Raw genomic sequence first — 15,740 nt, 5'->3', positions numbered from 1 at the left:
TATATATATATATATATACACACACACACGATCAAAGGCAGCATTATTTCTGGGCAAGCATATCTTACATTTTTCAACTGCCTGATCACCATAAGCTTGGAAAGGCAATGTTGAATAAACAAAATGATGACGTGATATACAAAGACCATGTTAAACCATCCGATCAAATGAGACCATGGTGTCACAGTGCACATAATGCCTAAGACGGGAATAACCAATAAAATAGAAGATGAATATACGGCACAACTTTTCAACTGACAGATCACAACATGGTGTTGTAATTTAGGCTATTCCCAGCGCCTCAATGCTGGCTGTCTAACACTGAGCCAAGTTTCATTTCATTCTTTGCAGATAATACAGATACTCAAGTAAGTATGAATATCACTGGGAAACTACAAAATGACAAAAAACAACGTCTTCTGCTGGAAAACCATAAACGACTTGCTTTTCCTCCGATATGGGAAGAATGAAGCAATTAAGGGCAGTAGGCTATATAAAACCGGATGGGCCTGCCGGATGCGGCTTCCAAAAGCTTGGTCGACCAACGTCCCAATCCAACAAACTGTTTAAACGTGAAAACCCAAGAAGACTTCACCAAGTACTCACAGCATCATATCACGATTGAACAATGTGGAAGAAAAAATGGAGGAATAATGTCTCAAAACTTTATCTCTAGAGGAAAAGTAGCATCTGCCTCTTCCAAAAAGATGATACAATGAATGAATATTTCTTACCTTCAAGAGTTAATACCCTCATGAATGAAATGCTGCTTTGTACTAACATAAACTTACAAGGCGGGTGTAACTGAAGAGTTAGCAGCATTCACAGATCTTTCATGGCCCATGCTGACGTGGAAAAGGATCTGAACTCCTGAAAGCAACGAAATTACTGAAGCTAAACGGCAGAGGTATGTGATCCTTTACACTTGACAGATCCTGAGGGGCAAAGTCCTCAACCTACAATACAAAATAACATACTATTGGCACGATAGGCATGGAAGACTAAATCATGAGTTAGAAAAAAAAAAAGTAAAAGCGACGAGCTTAAAAAGAGAAAAATACCTTGAAAATCTGGGGTCCAAGTCCAATAAAAAAATTGCCTATTGTCATCAGAAACACTATGGGGTGTACAGTAGAAGAGAAATCTTAGGACCTGCATAAACATTCACAAAGTGATAGCTACGCGAGCCGCAGCTTCCAATAGCATGATCGACCAACAAACCAATTCAGCAGCTTCCAATAGCATGATCGACCAACAAACCAATTCAGCAGCTTGATCTCAGACAAAGTTGTGTAGGCAAAGATCCTTCGAAGACTAAACAAGAAATACGCCCAGTAGTTTTAATTTTTGATGGCATCATTCCGTGCGGTGAACAATTCTTGCACATTTTCCTACAATTTCGCCTCTTGAAAGGTGATGTTAGCTCACAACAGTATACTTTCTAAAGTCGAAGATGGTTGGTGAAAATAATAATGCGAAACTTGGGAGAGTAAAGCGATAAAACCAATAACGACAGTTTCCCGAATGTTTACATTTACCAAGCAAGAATACCATCTACTTAACCTTACGTTTAACATTAGATCCCAAGCCTTGTAAATAATTCTAACCACAAATAAGGAAGACCCGGCATGGTACAGAAGGGGAAAACAGATATACATAAAACCTCCGAAAGAATGCTAAGTTCCATCAACACGTTAGAAACATTATAGATGAACCAGAGGAAAAAAACTAACTACATAGATATTTTTTACAGAGCGCACCTGATCAAGCACGCCAGCAGCGGAAGAACCGCAGCCTCATACAGCCTGAGTGATCAATGAAGCCTCAACTGGGCTTCGTCTGAGACAGCTCGGGAAGAAGATAAACCTCTGAAGTCGACTAAGACAAACGCATGGTTGGGCTTTATCTTGCGTTGTCTTTGGAGGTATTCTACCCCCTTAGCTCGGGCTACGTACAAGCTGCTGAGTTCCAAAGGAAGTCACGACCCCCAGGCCTGTTGGTCTAGTATACTTTGCAAATAATCATTCGGGAATTCTTGAATTTCTCCACTTGTGTACCCCATGCTGTTCCTGACAGGAGCAGGTTTTGAATAGTCTATGGGCACCAGATGTTCAACTGAGGTATTTTCTGTTTATAGTACCTTATGACGTTAGGAGTAATATCTTATATTTTTGCACGTCGTCTACTAGTGGGTCATTATTTTTTCATAGGTTGGGAGCATACCTTCTAGAATTCACTTAATGCTTATAACAATATACCTCTCATGCGCTCCACTGGGTACTTATGGGTCAATAAATTTGGAGATATTACTTTGTCGCCCACTGTCCAAGAGTGCCCACGCAGTGTTCACGTCTAATCATTAAAGGTTTCAAACACTTTGAACGACCAGAGGGCAGCAGTCGTGCAGCTTGGTCCCACGCCAATGATATTAGCACAGGCGAATATAACAAAGTCTACAAGAAATCTTCTGAGGCCTACGTTGTCCAACAACCAGAAATGTCTGAATTACTTTAAGCAGAACGCGACCACCTGTATGTCTTTTTATTCCGGAGTCTGGCATTTCTGAACTTATCTAAAGAGAAAAAAAAAAAAATCACAGCTTCCAAGCAATGGAACATCGAAGTGTAATTTCATCAATAACTTAGTTATGTGCTCTTAATATATATATATATATATATATATATATATATATATATATATATATATATATATATATATACACACGAGTGATTCGGAAACTAAAACTGAAAAAAACATACAGCTGGATCTTACAATAATATTCCAGCAGAAAAGTGGCTTCGTGCGGGGCTACCACAATTCCCGAATTTCAAACCCTACCATCTGTTAACTATAAATGCAATGGTACTGGGTCTGTAAAGCATGTTCAATCACTCCTGTATAATGATGAAACTATAATCCTCAAACAAATATATCCCAAAGTGTAATAGCAAACCATACTTAACTTGAACCTCTCCATTGCTGAAACCTTCAAACAACTCTGCTTGCTTACCTACATTTCTTCATCCTTACACAGAACATTCACAGTTACACAAATTACAAGTACCCATAATCCTTTCTGCCTCTCTAGAATTAGTATGGCAATGGACAGAGATATCCTGCAATAATAATAATAATGAAAATCCAACTGGACAAGGAAAATAAGAAAAAAAAAAAAATCAACTCGGCTGAGGTAGGAACATTCTTAAGAAATGAAGTCACACGCTAAATACATCGGAAACAAGTCATTTTAACGCCAGAGATACCACAGTTTTTGGGGTGACGATTTCTGAAGACATTACTTTTAAAGGAATAAAAGAACTGCCGTATCCTGAAAGATGTTAAGGTGCGTACTGACAACTTTCAAAACAAGAAACCCAATGATGACACTACTCGAAGCAATTTTTCCATTCCAACTGGATAACTGCGGTGTGATGATAATATTTCATGCAGCTGGAAAAATGCTTAATATCAAACATATGGAATGCACCAAAAGAACTTGCCCCTAACTTGCATACAAATCAATACTTTCTGGAATGAAACTGCGTAGAAAGTGTATATCAAATCCTATACGGGAAAAGACAAACGTATGATAGAGGGCCCCATGTCTGTTCACCCTACCACTAGTAAATATAAGTGTCACCACAAGAGGACCTGGTATCTCCTTAAAGAACTAGAAAATTTTCCCTTCGATAACAGACCAATCAAGTTGAAAAAAGACCAGCAACAAACTGGCAGACATGGCGTTCGCTCACCATGAAAGCTTTTTCCTACATTTATGCACTGAGTACTGCAGTACTACCATAAGTTTACCTTCCAAAAACTTCGGAAGTCTTCTACCTCCAATGCTCCAGCTATGAGCTAAAACGATGGTCGAACAAGTTGTTGGAGGTCACAGGGCCCACACAGTTATCACACCCTTGGTGGCCTTGAACCTGTAAGCTATGCTTGTAAAATTCTAATCCTGGCTATGAATAACATGTAAACTGGTTCCCCAAAAGAGGGGGAGAAAACTTATAGTTCAAATGATCAACAATTTCAGTGCAAACACCCTAGGCCACCTACACACTATCAGGCCGAGTGCTAAACGCGCTTTTGAACAATCTTGTAAAAGAAATAAAAGAAAACTATGACTTTCCTCCGAATCAACTCTTCATTTAATCGACACTCAAATACTCTTGACATTTAAGGAAACTGAAGAAGTGAAACCGAGAGCGGGTCTTAAAATAATGCCAGGTCATTAGTGGAATTCAGTATTTCTGTATTTAACAAATCAAACATTGAGTGGATAAGTCAATTTCTTAACACGTACAAATTGGTAAAGCAAATGAAAAACTGGGAACGACTGAAAACACCGTGGCTGTACTCTCTCGAGCGTATATCACTGACACTTGCAAAATCCTAAAAGGCATGGTCCCAAACAGTCAGTCTAAAATACTTACCAATTGGCATGACGTGGAAGACTGTAAAACGCTACCCCTAAAACACATACACCTTAAACATCTAGGGTCCAAAACTATTCAACACGAAGCCTACAACCACCAAATTTAAGAAGGGTCTGGGCAAATATTCACTTGTATAACGTACTAACTGGGCTGTGATGGTAACGTGGATCTGCAGGAAGCGACTTCAAAAAGCCTCGTAGACCAACAACCCAATCGGCAAAAGCAGCTTAAGCCAAACTCTAGACCTCTCAGGACTACTCCAGGTACACCTTACAGCCTTCCCTATGATAACTTATCATACGTGTACCACAAGGTGACTTTGGAGGTCTTCTACCCTTATAGTCTATCCTAAAATGCCTTTAGAAGTCCTCTACCTCTACAGCATAAGTGCAAGCTGTCGAGTTGGGTCGCTGGTCGAACAAGCTATTGGACGCCGCGGAACGCAAGCCAACATAACCACTGGTTGGGCTGATACACCTCACAACAGTTGTTCTGTGATCTCTGCACCTACATCATTCATGCCTATGTCAAATGAGTCTAATGCCAGACTGGCAGTTAGGTGGTTTTTCGTAAATTGTACAGTAATACCATCTACTCTCTACAATGTATCATCTTTGTGTGTGTTTTTACCTAACTGTGCTGCATTGGGAGGGAGCTGTAGACTCATGGAGAGAAAATGCTGAAGTAGAAAATGTTCAATGGTAAAGAAAATTCCAGAGAACGCCTGAAATAGTTGGGGCTGTACTTCCTGAAACGCAAGAGGGAGAGGTACATCTTCATCTTTATCTGGAAAATCCTAGAGGGCATGGACATCACCTTATATCGGAAATAACTTCGTACTTTCATGGCAGGTATGGAAGACTGTAAAATGCTGCCACTGAAATCCAAAGGTACAATACGCAGAAAAAGGGAGCACCTGAAAAAATACGGGGCCTAGGCCTTTTCACCACCTTACCATCAACCATTAGATACACCATGGTATGTAAAAAGGAGAATCTTAAAAGCGCCCTGGACAAATACATACCATGAGCACCAGACCAGCCAGGTTGTGAGTGTTACGTGGGCCTGCGGGCTGCGGCTTCCAACAGCTTGGTCGACTAACGACCCAATGCAGCAGCCCGGACCCATCCCGGGCTGTGGGGGTAGAAGGCTCCCAAAGATTATAAAAAATCACATAACCATCATCTGGTCCTATAACTTGAACTTTTATTACATAGCTTATAAAACGTCTGTACGCTGTCCACATCCACAATTTCATCATTCAGTTCATTCCATTCTTCCACAACTATTACATTATAAAAGAACTTCTTTACATCTAACTTTTCCTTCTTACTTTCAAGTTATGACCTCTGGTTATTCTGTCACCGTGTTAACTGTGATTTGTGTGTTATGGGGAACGTTATACACTCGTGTTGTCTAGTCTCTTAACCATGCACATAACATACCATCTTTATTCACTGTATGCATAAACACACACACACACATTCCAGCAGAAACCAAGTATCCATTTATTGACAAGCACCGAAGGGACGATGAACAGCTGGGTTGCCTTTGGGCCGAATGCCATGCCTTGAATTCGAACCCAGGCAGGTTAGTGCTTGACTCAAGCTTACTAGAAGAAAGTTTATCATTTGGGTAGCTCGGTCTCCTACCCTTTATATATAAGAATACACACATAAACACATCTTGCCCTAAGTCAGACATTCATTTATCGACCAGCCACGAGGGGAGGATGAACATTTAGGGTGGCTGTAGGCCGACTGCCGCGCCCACGACTCGAACCCTTCAAGGTCTGCGACGTTAACTATCCAATGGAAGCCCGTACATACATATCTGTCCACGTATGGTTACTATTAGTGATGCGAGGAGAGTTTTACAATTGCGTAGGTTGATCTCTTAACCATGTCTTTCAAAAATACAGAAAAAAATACTGTATACACACACACACACACACACACACCTAGCTATAGCCTGGTCCCAATTATCAATCAGCCCCAAGGGAGGATGAACACCTAGGTTGGGTGTGGGCTGACAGCCGCGCCCAGGATTCACACCAATGCGACCCCAATATCCCAGGAGGGCCTGTGCCGACTCATGGTGTGTGTGTGTGTGTGTGTGTGTGTGTGTGTGTGTGTGTGTGTTTTATTTTGTACTCCTGGCTACCAGCCAAATTACTACAGAGTCACTTGCCAAATAGAACAATTCAAACTCTTAAGTTTCATTCCTAGTTTACAAATCCTACAGGTAGCCTGCTAGCCGCCTTCATCCGATTTACGAAAGCTTATTAGTAAACTACTTATGTCCGTCAGTTACGGGGAAGCTGATTTTAAATTTTGAGTTTTTATATGTAACTTGCCTGTGGAAAAGCTGTCCTCACCACGTCCAACTTTTCCTTATACCTAAACACGTTAAAAACAAGTAGCAATAACTTCAAATATATCCCTCTAACTAACTATGAACATAAAAGAAAAACATGAAAGATTCAAGGGCTAATTTATTACGTGTAAACCTGTTGAAAAGCAGTGATATAAAATGGTAAGATATATAACACTACCCGAACATTACATATATATAATACAACAAATATGTAGCTCTAGTGAGTTGCACCACCTTTATCCGGAAAGGAAATTTCTGAAGAATATGCAGTAACTGATCTCAAGAGATTCTGATGTCAAAAGTCTCTGATTCACATATCTTTATGATCAGGTGCTATGGGGGGAGCTTAGTTCCATACTCCACCTCTTAAGTGGTCACTAGGCCAAATGAAGGATTATACAAAGTTGCAATAAATCATTCATTAAGGTTATACTGGACACAAGGCTACACACCACAAAAGTTCTAAGTTTTACATAAGTTTTAATTCTAAACTTAAGTGCAATGTTAAATTTTGAAAGGGTGTGAGCATAAAGCAAACATTGGAAGAGTAGAATGTGACGTATTACTCCTAAGTACGTACTTACCCAACATATTCAGCAGAAGTTGTCATGGGTAGATAAAGTGGGAACCATGATAAGGGCGCCCGCCAGCGCACTCCCTAACAAAATCATTACAGGTAGCACTTATGATCAGTCTTCAGTTTTAAGCAAAAGTACGCAAACACAAAATAAAAGTTGAGCAACACAGTTTCTGTGTACTTTGGATGATGCTAGATAGCGCAGTATTGGGTTCACTAATACTGGGAGGGAAAAATCTTTGTTACACCTGTCTATGTTCGTGTCACAATACACAAATGTCATATAGTTCTCCTCCTTTAACAATCTAGCAGAAGTTTTTAGTTTGTTTTTTTTTTCTTTTCGAAATTAGTCTCGTTGATATATAGGTCTATGATCCACGCACCAGATCAGGTATTCACCACAGAAAGTCTTGTGGTTCTTACAAAAGCACTACGATAACTGAAGACTACAGAGTTCTGCAAAGGTTCATGAGGCAAAATCACACCTCTCTAGTCTCTTAAACTTTTTATATGAAGTCTCCCACTAGTTTCCAAACGTTACACATACGTGGTCACTAGGCCCAATGAAGGATTATACAAAGTTGCAATAAATTATTCAATAAATAATGTAATCCCAGAGTCTAGGCCACAACCAGGTGTTGTAATCCAGCTCCAACACAGCTGGTACACAATGATGGTACAGGAAGAAGGTTTGATGGTACAACTTGTCCACCACCACCACCTTCTCTCAGTGACTTGGCACCATCGCCTCCTTTCTCACACTCCGCTCACTACCATTATGGAAACATTGCACTTCATATCACCTTTCATGACTAAAGTAGACACTGTGCTATCACATCCGCACATTATCACTAAGGAATTCGCCCAATTTGGGGCAAAAGCAGCATATTTTATCACAAGTATGCGCGATCACCATCTCTTCACATCGTTCGTCAAACACTGGCGAGTCGAGCACTGACGAGCAGAACTTCGGAGCGAAATCCAGCCTTCACGACCAGGGTCTGATAAAATTAGTTTCTCGTTCAATGTATCACAATGATTCGTTTTCCTCAAGAATTCCTTAAAGAGGGTATGCGAACATAATGTATCTAAATTGCATCTTATTTTTGGAATAGAAAGTAGTAGTACTGAAAGCGTTTTTGACGTTTAATTACATAAGGAAAAACAATGAATATAAGAAAATAAAGGAAAATGATCGAATCAAAAAGAAAAATTTTGAAATATAAAGAAATAAGTCACTTGTTTATCCCAGTGGGGTTCGTGAGTCGCTGTAGAAGGCCCCCGCCGCCGACTTCAAATGTACTTGTTGCCACACCGGTTTTACTTTCATTGGGTGATACAATTCCACTTACTGTTATTTTCCTGTTTTTTAGAGATCAAAGAGTAAACTTTATCAAATTATTATCAAGCAGTCATAGAAGAAACGTTTATCACACTATTCAGCAAGAAATTAATAATAAGTTCAACGTTAATTTTACTTTCATTGGACCAGTTTCCGTGGAAGATCCCATTTTCTATGAATGTGTGCCTGAGTTTGGTTAGATCACCTCATGATGGTCTACTTGCTTTAATTATATGTTTGGTGCCAAGTTCTGGGTAAATTCTATCACTTTCCATACCAACTATTCTTGCATAACGTTGATAAGGACTAAATAAAACGGGAAGAGTATTCTGAATACAGTACAATAATTCTAAAGTTCTGCTCTTCCCTTGCTACTTAGAGAAACTGCGTTCGGTGCTATAGAAGGTCTTACCAACGAAGGGTTGATATTCATTAATTTCTAATCACGATTACAGGGAAAATCAAGGACTTGTCACTAGCCAATATTTCATTAATCCTGAACAAAAGTGACTAGATATTTGCAGAGAAGCTACATGAGACGTGTATGAAACCTGTGAAACAGTACATGAGTCACCGAGAGGGTATCTATGAATAAAACCTTAATAAATAATCATTCTCGTATGAAAATATATTACGGATTAAGTAACTGATGAGGCTTATGGGGCTTAGTTTTGCGTTGTGCCCTTCCTAACGCAATAAAGATAAGATACTAAGAAGATTTTGTGTGCAAATAGAAATTTGCTCGAATGAATTATCAAGTGATGAACCTAATAACGTAAAATGATTAAAAGAGCAACATAAACAAGAACAAGAACACAATGATAACAAGAATAATAAATAATAAGTTAATAATAATAATGATAATAATAATAATAATAATAATAATAATAATAATAATAATTCACCAAAACAAAAATATAAACAAGCAGCTATCGAGTGTTAAATACTTTCTGTGCACCAGAAACGAGAGCTGTCCCCCTACACCCTCCTCTGCCAGCGAGGCAAATCACACCATCACCAACTTATGCTCGTCACACCATAAACCAACACAGTGCAACATAACAAAGAATACTGTCAGAACACCATACCGCCCAACTCAAGACATCACACCATCATGCAACGTAGCACATCACACATACCGGTCCACCCCACATGCCATCACAACCTTAAAGAAGACACTACCAACCAAGCCGAGCCCAGTGCTTCATCGGCCAGCCTACATGCTACACCACCACCACCAGCATCCTACAGCCATCACGTAACATCAAAATACTCTTTCGCACATCGCACCACAACTCAACCTTACACAGATTTCACTCTTACTTAATCTGAAATAGCACACCACCCCTCTAGTCATAGTACATCAGACAAGCTAGCTGAGTCATACGCACTATAAACTGCCGTGGCACATTGTTACAACACCCCAGAAAAAGACGCCACCAACCACCATCGAGCAACATTAATGCACGACCACCACAGAGCTTTCATCACCAAACCTTGTACACCATACCACAAACCAGCCCACCACACCTGCACAAACATCTCATCACAAGACACCAATCAAACTGTTTGATCATATCAAAACATCAAACCAACAACCCATAATACCTAGTCCAACACGTTACACAACACGTACCAACTCACTCCACCATCATCCAACGTAGGTCCTCACACCACCAACCAGCCTGGCATATCCAACTCTCAGCAGAGTTCTGTCTGGCACATGAAACACCCATTCAACCACACATGTCATATCACATGAAACAGCCCAGGTCAACGAAGTACTATACAACATACCACATCACATCCCCAAATGCTTAGCACATATCGACAATCTGGCACTCTACACACCATCAAACGCAACCCTGAATGCCACCAAACATATTAACATACCACAATACCGTCCAAGATGATACACGGCATCATCAACCAATATGACACAACATACCATTACTTAGCACGGCATATCAGACAGAAGCAGCCACCAACACAGGGAGCAAAGTACATCAATACCGCCACACAGCCTGCTACATGGAAAGGCGGTCCAGCACAACACACCATCACCGACCGCAGACACACCAACCCTTAATGACACATTACAACATCCCAGCCATTGCGTAAAACACATCAAATCTATTCAACAAAATATTCTTAAGTCTGACATAACACTCTCATATGGCCTGCAAATCACACCATCGCTCATCCTCATACACCATGCTGTCCCTCATACTAGAATATCACACCATCCTGCATGAACACCATAGGTTTGTGCCTGACGAACCATGCTAGCTAACAGCTTGACACTGCGCCATCTAAAGCCTTGCACACCACACCATACTTCACTGCAGCGCCGTCCATCAGGGCATATCATCCCAGCCACTGATGGAGCACATTACATTATTGCTCAATGTACACACGCCAACATCCACCAAGGCTCAACACACAATCGTATACCTCGCTAGCCCTCGGTGTAGCACATCACGACCTACACCCACCAAGGTACACCTAACGCATCATATCCCCATCATTTCACACCACCAACCAGCTTGCTAAATTAAACAATCTTCTAAGTCTGGCACATGACATCATCACCCAGCCTAGCCCAACACTAATACCCAGACCCGTACGCACCACACCATTACCCAGCCTGGCTCACCACACCACCAACAGATTGGCTTACCACGCTACCAACTGACCTGCCTCACCATACCACCAACTAACCATGGATCACCATACCACCAACAGAGTGGCTCACCACACAACCAACTAACCTGGCTCACCATACCATTAACCAGGCAGCCTCACCACACAGCAAGCCAGCCTGGCTCAACACACCATCAACTAACCTGTCTAGCTCAGTGCACCACCAAACAGCTTGGCTCACCACGCCACCAACATGTCTAGCTCATTACAACTCCAAACATGTCAAGCTCAGTACACCACCAAACAGCCTGGCTCATCACACCACCACCAAGTCTGGCTCAGTACATTACCAGCCAACCTGGTTCACTACACCATAAACTAGCTTGGCCCACCATATCACAAACCAACCTGACTCATCACACCATATACCAGACTGGCTTACCACACCAACTAACCTGGCTTACCACACCAACTAACCTGGCTTACCACATCAACTAACCTGGTTTACCACAACACCAATAAGCCTAGCTTAGTACGTCACCAACCAGCCTGCCTGGCTTACCACACCACAAATCAGCCTGGCTCACCACATCACAAACCAGCCTGCTTCACCACACCACAAACCAGTATGCCTCACCACACCATTTACCAACCTGGCTCACCACACCACAAACCAGACTGATTCATCACACACCACCTAACCTGGCTCACTACACTACAAACTAGCCTGGTTCACCACACCACAAACCAGTCTAATTCATCACGCACCAACTAACCTGTCTCACTACACCACCAACCTGCCTGGCCCTCTGCATCACAAAACCAGGGTGGTTTACCACCCACCAACCTGCCTAGCTCACTACGCCAAAGCAGGCCGGCGCACCGCGCCACCAACTAACTTGGCTCATGACACCAGCCAGCCTGGCTCACCACACCACCAACCAGCCTGACTCACCACACCACCATCCATCCCAGCTCAGCACCACCAAAAAGCTCAGCTCATGACTACAAACCAGTATAGCCTAGCTAACTATAAACCAGTCCAGCTCAGCAAGCTGTCCCAGCGCAGCACACTACCACTAAGCCTAGCTCAGCAGGCCTTCAACTACTCTAGCTACCATCATCAAACAGCCCAGTTCAGCACAACAATATCCATCCTGGCTGAGCACCCAAACCAACTAGCACAGCTCAGAACAACCAACCAACCCGGTCCAACACCACCAACCAGCCCAGCAAAGCACATCACAAACCAGTATACGTAGTTCAGCACACCGCCAAATAGCTCAGTTAAACACCAACAACCAGCCTAGCTCAGCATCAACAAGCATACAAGCTCAGGACACCACCAACTAGCCCAGCTTAGCACTAACAACCAGCAAGCTATCAACTACCCCAGCTGAGCACAGTATCAATCAGTTCAGCTCAGCACACCATCATCCTCCCTGGATCAGCGTCACCACTAATGCTGAGGGGAACACAACCAACCAACCCAGCTCGGCAAACTACCACCTAACCCACCTCAACACACAATCAATCAGCCTGGATCAGCATACCACCACCCAGTCCACCCAAGCACCAACAACTAACCTATCCCAGCATCACCAAACAGCCCATCTCAACGTACTTAGCAAAACATTAGCCAGCTGAGCTTAGCATCTTCATCCGGCGCAGTGCAGCACAACACAACCCAACCTGGCTCATCACCACCATCAACTAGCCCAGCTGAGTACGCGCAACCAGCCCAGCTCAGCACACCATCAACCAGTCGAACTCAGCACCGTAAACCACAGCATTCACCACTATCAACCACCCCAGCAAACATACTACCACTTAACGTAGTTCAGCACACAATCAACCAGACTTATCCAGCACTATCAACCATCCCAGGCCAACACCATCATACCACCTGGCTAAAAGCACCACAACCAACCAACCAAACTCAGAACACGGTCTCCCAGGTCAGAACACAGATCGTCCTAGTATACCACCAACCAGCTTAATCCAGAACCACCAACAGCACAGCTCAGCACACCACCAAACAGCCTAGTTCAGCACAAATACAAGCAGCCCTGGGACCTCGGGATCATCAACCAATCCCAGCTCAGCACCACCAACTAACCCAGCTCAGCACACTACCATCCAGCTTGGCTCAGCACAACTATGAACTAACACTGCCTCCCAGCCAAGCTTTGCTCAGTGCAACACAACCTAGCCCCGCTTAGCTCAGCACAATCACCCAGCCTACCTCAGCACACCCACTATCTATCCTGGTTCAGTACCACCACCACCACCAGCCAACACATACCGCACACCACAAACCAGCCAAGCTCAACACCACCAACCAACCAGCTCAGCAACACCACAAACCAACCCACTCCAGCACCAACAACATCAAGCCCAGCTAAGCGCCACTAACAACCAGCTTGGCACAACACTAACAACCACCAGCCCAGCTAACCACCACCACCCAACATGTGAGATTATACTGTCTCTGAAATCAGCTCAGTCATATTTATAACTGTACAGGTGTCCTTATACACCCATCTGTTTTGTTAATACGATTCTTGTAAAAGTTGAATAAGAACCATAATAACATTCATTTCCCCTGTGCATAACTTTTGGTATGGCTTGCAACATAAATTTGGCATGGCTTCAATGTAAATTTGACATAGCTACGATTCAATTCCAATTATTTTCATGTCTGACATGTGATTCCGAATGCCCGAGCCTCTAGCATCGCTGAACTAGTGATATGGTGAACAAAATGTATGAAAATACATTTGTACAGCTCATTCAAACGTAAATACTGGAACCTCAACAAAGCTGAGTGGAATAACTTACGAAAATTCTTTTCTGACTTCCCTTGGGTAAATTACTGCCTCTTTGGTGGTGATGCTGCTGTCTCCGCCATACGCATTAGCAGAGGCTATTATTGACAGAATGGAAGCTTTTATCCCCCCCTTTTCCTCCAAACCGTTCCTGTTCTGAGGCCATACAGGCAAGGGATCAAGCACGTCATGTTTGGAGAAACTCCTTCCTCTGACCCTCATTCAGTTGTTATCACTGCCCATAAAAATAATCGTTACAAGCAAGTTATCCGTGAGACAAAGCAATCCCTTATTCAAAGGAAGTGTGATAACGTCTCCTTTTCATCCATTCATAAGTCTTTAGCTGAGGTCATCGCAAACAGTTTCTTTCGGTCAACCCTTTCTTCACTTTTCCGTTCTAACAGTACTATCGCTATCTCCTTCGTAGACAAAGCAACTTTCTTTGGTTCTCGCTTCTCGCCTCTCCTCTAACTTTATTCTGCATGACTCTAACATTCCATCACTCCCTGATGCTCCTCCTCTATTCCTATGCCATTCCCCGTGATCTCTTTTCAAACTGTCCAAAAAGAACCTCTCTCTCCAGACACAAGCAAAGCATATGAACCTAAGGGCATCCATTCCCGTGTACTGTGCTTGCTCGTCTGTTCTGTTTCCTGTTTAAGAACCAGAACTTTTCCTTCTTCCAGGAATCATTCTTTGGTGCATCCCATCCCTAAGAAGGGTGACCGTTTTAACCCCTCCAACAATCGTCCTGCTGCATAGACATCTACCATTTCCTAAGTTTTTGAATAGCTCCCCCTCTCTTGGCTTCCTTCCCTCACTTTGCTCCTTCATATCAAGCTTCCTCTCAGGCCGATCTATCTCCGTGGTTGTTGAGAGATCAACCTCTCCTCCTTTCTCCATGGACAGTGGGTACTCTCAAGGTTCTGTCTTTTCTCCTACGCATTTTCTCCATTTTATCAACGATATCTTTTCTTCTACAAATAACCAAATGTACTCATACGCTGACTACTGAACACATCCATCAATTCTCTTCCCTATGCTCTCAAACAATCTGCTCCTCGTCCCAACAAAATTCCTCAATCACCTTAGATTGGGACAGGATATCTTGGTGGGGTAAATCTAGTTAAGTTTAATGCTTCAAAGACCCAATTCCTGCCCTTCTCTCTTTTGAAAATTCACCAGTTTTCTTCTCTCCTTCGACGGTTCAGTAATTCCACCTCTTGACTCAAAGAACATACTTGGTGTTACTGTAACATTCACACTATCTTGAAAACCCCTCATTACGGTTATAGCTAATTCTGCTTCTAAAAAAAGAAGAAAAAAAAACCCAGTTGCTCCATTTGTACAAGGGATGCGTCCTTATATGGAATAATGCTCTCACATCTGGAGTGGCTCTAGGTCTGCAACCATACTCGACAGAGTTGGGTCGAAACCGGTCCGACTTATCAACTCTCCCAGTTTAACTTTAAAATCTAACCCATTTGCCCTACGCCGCAATGTTGATTCTATAGGTATCACTTTGGTTCATG

The 15,740-nt window shown here is 42.4% G+C and overlaps 1 protein-coding gene across 15 annotated transcripts in view; it reads right to left on the bottom strand.

Annotated features, from left to right (window-relative positions):
* LOC139753727 (uncharacterized) overlaps positions 1-15,740 on the bottom strand; it is a 1,039,260-nt gene that overhangs the window by 1,004,445 nt on the left and 19,075 nt on the right. For 9 of the 15 annotated variants that reach the window (XM_071670488.1, XM_071670497.1, XM_071670494.1 and 6 more), the window contains exon 1: positions 7,403-8,345. The exons of 1 other annotated variant lie outside the window; for it this stretch is intronic. Coding sequence is in view for 10 of the 14 variants with exons in the window: in XM_071670483.1 (XP_071526584.1) it covers positions 7,403-7,428 (26 nt within the window). In the remaining 4 variants the exon portion in view is untranslated. Of the gene's footprint in view, positions 1-7,402; positions 8,346-15,740 lie in introns of those variants that run through there. 5 more of the 15 variants (XM_071670500.1, XM_071670502.1, XM_071670506.1 and 2 more) reach the window with 2 other exon arrangements.

Source organism: Panulirus ornatus, chromosome 15 (assembly GCF_036320965.1).
Source record: "Panulirus ornatus isolate Po-2019 chromosome 15, ASM3632096v1, whole genome shotgun sequence".
In the NCBI taxonomy this organism is placed as follows: Eukaryota; Metazoa; Arthropoda; class Malacostraca; order Decapoda; family Palinuridae; genus Panulirus; species Panulirus ornatus.
Note: the sequence above shows the minus strand (reverse complement) of the source record. Positions and strands in the feature narration are given on the sequence as shown.